We start from the raw sequence: 10,873 nt of genomic DNA, 5'->3' as shown, positions 1-10,873 counted from the left end.
ACCAGGGGTGTTGATGTCCTTTGTGGAGGAATTTGAAGGGTAAGGAAGGAGCAACTTCTGTGGTCTTCTTTTTCTATCCCCTAGAATTAGCAGTCTGTCTGAAAGGGACCAGTCAGGAGCCAGAGTCAGCAGTCGTGGAGAAAGGGGCCTTTGAGGGCTGAACCCCTGCCACCCTTCCAGGTTTTCCCATGGCTGCCTTGGCCTTGGACTTCAGAACTTAATCCTGCTATCTTCCACAGGCTTAAGATTCAATCGGTTATTTACGGATTAAACCTCCACGTGGGTACAGTGATGGCTCGGTGACTAAAAGCTTGGACGTGAGTCCTAGTTTGCTTTCTAGTGCTGTGATAAGCACCGTGACCAAAATCGACTTGGGAAGGGAGGGTTTATTATGGCTACAGGCCACAGCCCATCTTGGAAGGCAGTGAGGGAAGAAGCTGGAGCAGAGACCACGGAGGAATTATGCTCCCTGGCTAGATCCCTCTGGCGTGCAGAGTTTTCTTATACAATCCAGTCCCGCATGCCTAGAGATGGTACTGCCCACAGAGGGCTGGACCCTCTTACACCAACACACAAAATCAAGACAGCGCCCTCACCATGAGCCCACAGGCAAGTTTGGTGGAGGCAATATCTCCGTTGATGGTAACTCGGGTTTATCAAGTTGAGAAATGAAGTTACTTATGACACGTCGCAAGCCTGACTACGAGTCAGTTCCCTTCGACCGATGTAAAAAAGCCAGATACATTCACACTTCTGTGAATAATCCCTCATCCATACTCCGAGAGACCCCTCATCCATGCTCCTGTAAGCAGACCCTCCCTCATGATCCCATCAGCATCCCGAGTGAACTCACTGATTTACCAAACTGGATTTGGATGAACTCACTTTTTTGGTTTGCTACTGCCTTCTCTGAGGCGAATAGACACAGGCACAGGTGGAGGCACAAGAGATATGGGGTCCTCAGGGAAAGTCAGGTTCTACAGGATGCGGGGATCCTTCCCCCAGAAGGGTGGGTTTCAAAGCCAGATCACCTGTTTTGATGCCTGGGAACACCCAAGAGTTGGCTGGTGGCTTCTGGGCTCACTGCTAAGACAGAACTTTCTGCTCCAATTCCAGCTGGGGCTTTCCTCCAAGTCTTTGATGTTTGTCTCTCTTCCATGCCGGGGCTTTAATATGCACAAACTTGTATTTAAGAAATGTTTCTAGTAAATAACTCTTCACTTCTGCTCATGCAAGCAACCATCATTGAATCGAGCAGGTCCCTGAGGAGGGACATCGGCGTGGGAGGACTAGCTGGGAGAAGAAAGAGGGATAGAGGGAACAATGGGGATGGTGGAAAGGACCAAAGTTCGCAGCATACATGTGCGAATAAAAAACCCTGTCAAAGAACAAAGCAACCAAAGAAAGAAAAAGAGGCTCGCAGCTACGGGTGTGATGGATTTCAAACAATTTAAAAGCCCTGCTAGTCTCTAAGCTATGGGAGGAATTGGCATATTTACTTGGCATATTTACTGCATTCCTGCATTTGAAGGAACCTTTGCTCAAATAAAGGAGGTAAGGAAAAAAATTCCAAGCAGCCTTTCAATGCTGTGTACCAAGAAACCTCATTATGAGAGGTGAAAATGAAGGTTTACTTTCTATTAACCCATGTTTTGACAAGTATCATCAATCAAATGATGCTTGTCAACATAGTATTTTGGACAAATGACCTCATGTCTGTGGTATTAATTAAGAAAAATGGGTTCACTTGCTTGTTCATTCATGAAATTGTCACAGAGTGTCTGTTTTCTGGACCTCCTGTGCCTTCTACCAGAAACAGTAGAATAAAGCGGCGGAGGCACCTGCGGCCCCTACTCTTACAGAGATGTTGGGACTTTGTTCTTTCTTTGCTACCAAGCCCATTTCTGAGGCGTTAGCTCTGGATGAAGGAAGGAGACGCTGGCAGCAAGAACAAGCGGAAAAATGCTTGGCAAATGTGTGCCGGGTCCACCCATCTTTGCCAGCCTGGAGCTGCCCACCCTCTTTCTCAGGTCCAGCTCGGGGAACTGACACTTGTGCAGCTCTCTGTTTGCCCTCTGCTCGTCTAATGAGAAAATTGCCGGCTTCTTTTGTTCCTGCCGCTAATACTCGGCTCTCATGCTATTATTTGCCTATAAAGACTATGAAGGCTGAGTCACAGGGATCTTCATAATGCACCCAGCTAGGCACTCCCAGCCTTGGCCATGGCTTTCAGAAACTTCACATGAGCATCATACAAATGGAGGAACTTATCCCTATGGCTTGTCTGGATATGATTATGAGTTGCTGCTTCAGGAATCTTGCTTTTCTCTCTCTCTACAGCAGCTTTGCCTATGGATTGAAGAAGCTATGGACTCATATATCTCTGTCTGTCTATCTATCTATCTATCTATCTATCTATCTATCTATCTATCTATCTATCTATCTATCTATCTATCTATCTATCTGGAACAGCATAATTTTTAGTTCTGGATGGATTCGAGGTAAGGTTAACTGCCACCACAGTAAATACATTTTCAGTAGCATTAAAATGTTTCTGGGGCAGATGGGAGCCAAGATGGATCGATCCCTGGAACTCTTTGGCCAACCATCCAGGCTGAATCAAGAGACTCTAGGTTCACTGAGAGATCCTGCCTCAAAAAATGTGGAAAGCCATTGAGCAAGACACCCAGTGTCAATCTCTGGCCTATGCATATCTGGTGCGGGACAATTCTGTCCCCAGTCAACACATACCTGTTTGTATACCCACAAGAACATGTACGTACACCCTCTGCTCCCATCCCTACAGGTTTCTTTTCATGTCATTGCCAAAAGGGGTGACTTAGGTCAGGTGAAATTTCATGCCTATCCAGGGGCCTGGGCTCCTCCTGTGCTGTGACTCTGCTCTCCTTAGTGTTGCCTTGGTGTCTCCCCAGAAGGCAGTAGGACAAGCCAGTGACTGCACCGCATCAAGATTCAAAGCATCTGAGCTGATTAGGGAATAAGGGAGAGAGAGAAGAGACTCAAGTGGGAGGCTTGACGAGACAGGGCTAGACCTGTCCTAGGCCCATCTCACCAACTTCCCATTGACCCAGAGTTGTCCGTGTGGTAGCAGGGAAGGGTAAGGCAGTCTGTAGGATGTGGACCTGGTGTGTGCTGACGAGGGCATCAGGTTGCTCTAAGTCTATCTAGGGCCTAAATTCTAGGTGGATACTAAAACTGCTATTTTACAGACAGCTTCTTCTCCCTATTCTCTGCAAGTAAGTGTTTAACATTATATTCTTTTGCTCCAGGCAGAGGAAACACTTCCAGGAGGGTGCTGTAATTATCCGCAGGGGAAATGACAGCGGCCTTGAAGGGGAGGTGTGTCTTCAGGTCCAAGCTCACGGTTTATGGTCTCAGTATCCTTCCAGCCGGTGTCAACTTCAAGAGTACCCCAGCCGAGATAGCAAATTATATAATACCAGCATCCACGGCGCAGGGCATGAGAGAGAATGCAAGGTTGTGTGAGGGTGCCGAGATTGCTGAAAAGTAATCATCAAATGAGATTCCATAGAGACTTTTTTTTTATTTTAAAATTCTGCTTCTGAAAACACAGTATGGCAGAAAGCATCTATGTACACCTGTGGTGTTTTTGGTATAATACAGTATTTAATAATCCACTGTTTTCTGCAAAAAAAAATAATGTTGCTTTGTTGGGCAGAAACAAATTCCCCTAGACAGAAATACAGCTAAGGCACAATTTTGTTGTTGTTGTTTTTGACTAAATGAAAACACAGGAAAGAGGCAGATATGGGTGGGTAACACCGTTGTGAGGACTGGACTTCACCTTGATGAGAAGAAGTATTCAGATGATTAGAACTTTGATTATTGGTCAACTTCAGATAGTTTAATATTTCTTAAAATACTCCTTTAAATAAATAGCAAAATATCTACATCTTCCAGCGTGTGCCGTGTGAACTCTCTCTTATTTTTTAAACTTTTATTTACAGATTCTCTTTTTAAAATCAATACATTACAAAATATTTCTGTACAGTTTTATGCATATTATGATCTATAACAAAATAGTTATTTTTAAAAACTATATCACCACATGTCTTTGAAAACAAAGGAGGCAGTAACAATGTATCTCGAGGCCTCTAAAACAAACATTGGGACAAATGCTACCAACAACGTAAGAGTCTTTTCCTTTGAAAGAAAAAAATAAATGGATAAAGACCATTGCGCTCAATACCAGTGAATTTCCTATGAAAACCCCGGGGTTGTCTTTGGCCTCCATCAGCACTGGAGTGATGGAAGGGTTCAGGGCAGAGTCTGAAGGAGGGGGTGGACCATCCCTTCAAGAACGTGACCCATCCACTGGGAATAAGTAATGCTGTCACTTTCCAGGTAAGAAGGATGAAGAGATAAACTGAGAAATGTTCCTGATTTATCCTTGAATGAAGTACTTAAAGTCACTGGGTCTTGGGGGAGGGGGAGACTAGAAAGCTGTAGAGAGCATCCTGCTGGTGATGCCAGCCCACTGCCAGGGCAACATGTTTCGGAGAGTGCTTCAGAGCTGCAAGAGCACTCAAGACTTCATTTCACCCATAGGAAAGAGATGGGAGCATTTTTCTTAAAGACGACATTTAAGCTATGCACAGCGCATCTGCAGCTACAGCTCGGCAGTCCCTTTGCTCGGGAGGCCGCCACACACATGCGGGCTTCAAGATGCTCTCTTCTGTGATGGCGGGGGAAACTAGAGGGGGAGGGTGTCAGCTTTCCAAAAATAATTTTAAGGCCACATTTCAAAAAAGAGAAACCTAAGGCTTTTTGGAGGAGTGGGGATGGAGGTGGGAGGTAGGAGAAAAATGCAGGAAGGAGAAGATGGCGCTGGGAGGGGTGGGGAGGGGAGATGCAGGGCCTGCTTCCTAGTGATGCCTGCAGGCCTAGGCGGTAAGAACATTCCCAGCCAAGTGAGGGGAGAAGAGAGGCCACTTTCTCCCTGTGTGGGACTTGGCAAGAACAGAACCAAAGACAACAGGAGGGGCAGACACACAGGGGGTGGGTAAAAGCCCTCCTCAGTCAGAAGAGGGTCCTGTAGAGTAGTTTGTGTATAAGGTAAACAAACAAACAAACACCCAACCAAAACTTATACAAGAAAGGAGGAGGAGAAGGAAACAGACAGGGAGAGAGAGGAAAGGAGAAGGAGGGAAAGGGAGGAAGAGGAGGAGGAGGAGGAGGAGGAGGGGGGGAGGAGAGAGAGAGAGAGAGAGAGAGAGAGAGAGAGAGAGAGAGAGAGAGAGAGAGAGAGAGAGAGAGAGAGAGAGAGAGAGAGAGAGAGAGATTTGCATAGATTTTACATTCAGCTCCAGCATAGCCAGCCACCTTCATTCCACCCCATCCCCAGGTAAACTTCTCAGCAGACATTGAGGTAGTGCCTGGGGTTGACCCTCGGGCAAAATAAGGTAACTGAGGCAGAAGCAAAGACAACTACTTTTAAGCCAGCACAGCCCCACGTGGTTTCCTAAGAACCTTCCAGAACAGTGGCAGCAGCATGGCAACTCAGATGTGGGCTGTGGAGCTGGTCCCGGTGCTCCCCAGCCTCGTCTCTCATCTCCTGGCAGTGCTGCCATCCTCACTTGGTTTGATAAAATGCCGGAAGGTGGAGCCCTGGGCAGACTAGAGCCTCTCTGTTTCTGAGGCCGCACCCCAGACCTCAGACTGTAGTCTCTCTTCTTCAGCACAGCTCAGAGGAGCCCCGTGAGTCACCCCTCTTGCAGAAGCCAGGCTTTCTGAGAAGGGGATGACTGAGCAGAAACCTCCATCCCTTCACAGTCCTGGCTCCCTCCCTCCCTCCCTCCCTCCCTCCCACTAGACAACTTTTCCAGAAAGAGAACTTGGCCTGAGCACAATTCTGGAACTTTTCTGCTCACATCCTTTAAAAAACTAAATAATCCAGGACAGACCAGGGCTACACAGAGAAACCCTGTCTCAAAAAACCCAAACAAACAAAAAATAAATAAAATTAGAAAATGAGAGAAAAAGTAACCAATAATGAAAAACTAAATTTCCTATTAAAACAAACAAAAGAGTGTCCAGCAGGAACTCAAGGCTGGTTTCCCTCTGCAGAGCTGCACCTTCTTCTTTGACAGGTTGGGAGCTCAGAGCTGCCCTTCCTACAGGAGGCTCATGTGCATGTCAGGAAGACAGCGCTTCCCACCACTCCCTTTTTTCTCTCAGTCATGGTTTCACCCACCTCTCTTGTGTCCTGGATCTCATTATGCTTTTATGACCTACAGTAGAGCTTCTCTGGCCTGCCAGGCCTTCTCTGCATGCTCAAACTGACTGGGTTGCCTCTAGTTTCCAGTCTATCCTCAATGCTGTCACAACTGCTGATCGGAACCCTCATGAACTTGGCTGTAAATGTTGTCTTCTTCACGCTCCACACTTTGCAGCTATTGATCGCTCTTCTCTGTTATGGAATGTCTTGGCAGAGAGGTCACACTTTCAGTCAATATCCTCTTATCTGTCTGAAAACCAGGCAGCCAGAAGGAGGCATGTCCCTCAAACACCAAGGCATACATCCAAAATAGCAACAAACCCCTTTGGAGTGTGTGTGCGCATGTGCATGGCTGAGTGTGAGTGTGCATGCCTGTGTGTGTGTGTGTGTGTGCATGTATTTGTGTGGCTATGTTTATATCTCCTAAACTCAATTTCAATTTGTATAGTTAAACCAACATTGAGAGATGTGGTTTCCTGATCTCCATTACAAAGGACCTTGGGCTGTATCACAAGAGCAAGGGGGCATTGGGCATTGTCCCCTTCTTTGTGGGAGACTCTGGTTTCCTGCACAGCCCAGGAAGTAGGCTTTAGGAGGGGTAGTTACCAAATAGCATAGAGAGGTACTTCTCCCCATGAGGGATGCCCCACTTCTTTCTCAGCCATCTAGACTGTCCAGGGCCTTGGTCAGCACTTGCAACCAAGGCTTCTTGCTTCTGCAGAATGCAGACTTTAAGGTTCCCAGAGATGATGGTTCTGGGCTCTGAAAACCCTCAGGCAGCCACCTCCCAAGGCTGGTGTTTCACCCGTGGCTTCGGACAAACACACTGTTTTCAGCAGGAAAACATTAACAGCTAAGGAGTTAAGTCATTTTCCGTGGGAAAACATTGTTTCTTAAATAATACCGAACTTGTTTTAAATTCTTCATTTTTTTTTTTTAAAAAACAAAACTAAAAGCAGTATCTGCGAAAATTATTCTCTGGGTCTAACACAAAGGAAACAAATACCCCAAATTAGTTGTGGTGAGTGAGGAAGAAGCCCAGGGGATACAAAGTCAACTTTGCCATTTCCAACTAGTTCCAGAATGGAAAATGTCATTGAGAGTCACTGGGTCAGGATAGACCTTGTCTCGTAGTCTGAGGCTCCCCGGGACGTTCCAGGACAGAATACACAAATCTCTAGCAGAAGAGACTGGAGTGGGGAGACTCCCAGGGGTTCCACAGTCCCAGGTAAGCTTTGACGGGGGCAAAGACTGGGGGTGAGAGGATGGGGCACCAGGCTTATGGTTCCCGTGGGCTTGTAAAACCAGTGTAAATCCCATGGGTTTTAGAGAAAGCTACCTGATGGTTCTGGGACCAGCACAGACAGTAGCTACCTCCTGAGTTCTTCTGCTTGGTCTGACCCGCCCTCCTACTAAGATCAATCACTCTTGGAAGGATTCTGTATTCCTCCACTAGTGATAGCTTATGCTCACGGTTAAGCTGGTCTTGAGAAGCCTGATGTAGGGTAACTGGGTGGACCTAGAGTTTTACACTCAGCCGACTTCTCCCTCCCCAAGCCATAAGCCCATCACAACCTTGTCCCTAGGCCGGGGGTCAGGGTGAGGTGGCATACCCGGGCATTCCAACACTTTTGAATTTAGAGGGACAGAGGAGACCAGCAAACGGGAGGTTCCAGCCATCCACACGAATCAACTTCCTGACAGTGATGGTACTGTTGGAAACTGTGCCATGGTGTCTAACACTCCTGCTTTGTTCTAAGAACCAGAAGGACTTAAGGTGGGCACTGAGACAGAAACAGTGAAAATGAAGGGGAAAGGCAGGCAGACCAGGGAAGACAGGGAAAGGGGAGCCTTTTGTGAACAAAGGCAACTTTAGTTAGTAAGGTAACGTAATTGACAAGCTGCAAAAAACAGCACCTACTAATTAGTCATTGACTAAAACATATAAATAATAAATATCAAGGGTCCTTCCTCTATGACCGCCATGTTGGATGGGGAAGGGGCTGTGCACTAGATGCATCATCAGGGTGGACTTCAGAACCTTCTTATCCTGATGGGAGAGATACAGGATGGGTGCAATCTTTCCCAGAGCAATGTCTTTTAGGGGACTTAATGAGGAAGGGGGTGCGGTTCCTCAATGTTCTCAGAATACACATGGCAAGAAAACCCTTGGGTTTTCTGGTAACTCAAGCAATATGAATAACACTATGTTTTGAACCACCTTCCCTATTCTGAAACTCAACCTTCCTTTTAGGTGATGTGGCCAGACTGAGCCTGTTGGCACCCCAGGCAAGGAAGGGTATGAAATTAAGGACCAATCTGAAATGTTTGTTCCCGGGTGAGAGAAGTCTGATCCATGCAGTTTGGTCACAGCCAACAGCACCGAGTGCACAGTTCACAAAGGTTTGGGGTACCTGACCTCAAAACGGAAGGGGTGGTTCTGTGCTGCCATCCAGCTTAGAAGTTGGGTCCAAGTAACCCCCCCCCCTCCTTTTGAGATTCAGAGACTTGGTTCCCCACTGTCCCCCTTCCAAGTACCAAAGAGGACACAGTAGCTGCCTCCCAGCCCAGGGGCAGGGAGGAGAATTGAAACTCCAGCTCTATATATTTTACCCTGTTCCTGCTACCATTTGTGACAGCCTTGGAAGAGGTTGATGTGGACAGATGGCAGTCACATATCTGGTGAACCTTGGCCACTTCACATCAAAGGGCTTTCCTGCACTTCTGGTTTGCAGCAAAAAATAGCTCACTGAGCAGCAGCAGGAATCTTGGAACTCTCCCACATCTCCACCTCCCTGGGAAGGCAGGAACGAGGCCTCTACCAGCTTGCTACTTTTAGCATGGGCACAGGGTTTCCCAGCCACAGAAATCAAGAGATAAATGGGAGGGCCGGGGTGGAGATCCCACCCTTGGTCAGGGCAGTGCTTGTCTGTCAAACCGGCTTCAACAAAGCCCTTGGGTTCCGAAGAGGTACCTTGGAGATGCCCTTGGCAAAAGGACTGCCTGGTGGGCTGAGCTTCCAGAAGGAACCTCACACAGCTCAGCTTCAGCCAGAGCAGCCTCAGTCGCATCCTGGTCTTGCACTTCCACCTCTGACTGTGCTGAGTAAACAAAGCTCTGCTGCTCAAAATAAAAGCTTAAAACTCACTTGTAGGGAGATAGTGCAGGCCACTGGAGGGAGAGAACAGGAACCTGCAGGACTGAGAAGCAACCTGAAGAAGGGAGACCACTGTGGCCCTGGGACTGAGTCACCTACCCCAGAGGCCAGTTTGACAAACAGGCTGTCTCTTCTCTGGCCTCCAAATCCTCGCTTCAGCAGAGATCCTTGGACAAAAGGCAACCCCCATACAATGTAGGAGGCTGGGATTGAGGCTCCCATTGGTCCCATGTTGCCAGTGCTACCTAAGCCGGCCATCGGGCTTGACCGCACCCAGCTCTGATTTGGGGTCAGGGCTGAAGGAGCTCCAGGCTGTCTGGCTGCAGGTCTGCATGACTGGGCAGGAGGTGGGGCCCGTGGCACAGATGTCCATGGCAGTCCAAGTTCCACCCACCAGAGAGTCCAGCCAGGCTTCTAGCGCTGCCCCAGTGGAGGCTGCGTTCTTCCGGGCCTGCTCCACTTGGGCAGGATTGATGGGCAGGCTGAGAACGGGGTTCAGGCTCTGGAAACTCTGCTCCATGTAGGCACTGCGAGGCGGCCCATTGTGCAGCTTCAATGCCTCCTCTGAAAGCCAAAGGAAACGATGATGTATTTAGAAGAGTCGTCAACCAGGGGTCTACTTACTGTGAACCAGTGTGGCAAGGCACACTGGGCATCAGCTCACTGAACTCACTTGACAATCTCGTGTGTGAGGGCGCGGCACATTCACTTACTGACACACACACTTATGGTCCATCTTCAGTGGTGCAGACATTAATTGATTAGACAATACATTCTTTAAAGATTTGTTCCTTTTATTTATGTGTAGTGTGTGTGTGTGTGTGTGTGTGTGTGTGTGTGTGTGTGTGTGTGTGAAGGGCTGCTTCTCCCAAGGCAAGAGCCTTTACCCACTGAGCCATCTCTATGGCTCCACACCTTATTATTATGTTTGAGACGGCTCTCTTACTCAATCTGTAGCTCATCTGTCCAGTTATGCTGTTTGGGGGTAAGCTCCAGGGGTCTATCTGCCTGCTCAGCACCCAGCACCGAGGTCTTTTTATGTGGGTGCTGAGGATGCAATCTCGGACTGCCATGTTTGATGACAACTATGGCACAGTCTCAGCTACCTCCCCAGTTCCTCAACTCTTTAATTTTCAGCATCTGCTTCGTACTAAACCTCTCTGACATGAAAAGTGATGGTGACTTATTTCTTGGACACAGCTATGCTAAATGTAGCAACCAGCTTCCATGCTAGATGGTGGGAGGAACCAGATAACCAGGTTCAGAGTGGAGAGAGCTTCTCAATGAAAAGGAGACGAGTGAGGGGGTAATGAAGGTTATTTCAAGCAGTGATAAATGTCACAAAGGTGATAACAGGGAACTAAGTCCAGCATGGCCTTCGGCCAAGTTCAGCTCACCCTCTGTTTTTGTACAGTTCCATCGGAACACAGCTCTGCTTGCTCGCTGAGGTGTTCCTC

The 10,873-nt window shown here is 47.8% G+C and overlaps 1 protein-coding gene across 1 annotated transcript in view; it reads right to left on the bottom strand.

The window, feature by feature from the left end:
• Positions 1 to 6,033: 6,033 nt before the first annotated feature.
• Xylt1 (xylosyltransferase 1) overlaps positions 6,034 to 10,873 on the bottom strand; it is a 296,401-nt gene continuing 291,561 nt past the window's right edge. Inside the window, exon 12 of the mRNA XM_005351043.3 lies at positions 6,034 to 9,980. Within this exon, the coding sequence (XP_005351100.1) occupies positions 9,658 to 9,980 (323 nt within the window). The 3' untranslated portion in view covers positions 6,034 to 9,657. The remainder of the gene's footprint in view (positions 9,981 to 10,873) is intronic.

Source organism: Microtus ochrogaster, chromosome 8 (assembly GCF_000317375.1).
Source record: "Microtus ochrogaster isolate Prairie Vole_2 chromosome 8, MicOch1.0, whole genome shotgun sequence".
Taxonomy (NCBI): Eukaryota; Metazoa; Chordata; class Mammalia; order Rodentia; family Cricetidae; genus Microtus; species Microtus ochrogaster.
This window is presented reverse-complemented; position numbering and strand designations above follow the sequence as displayed.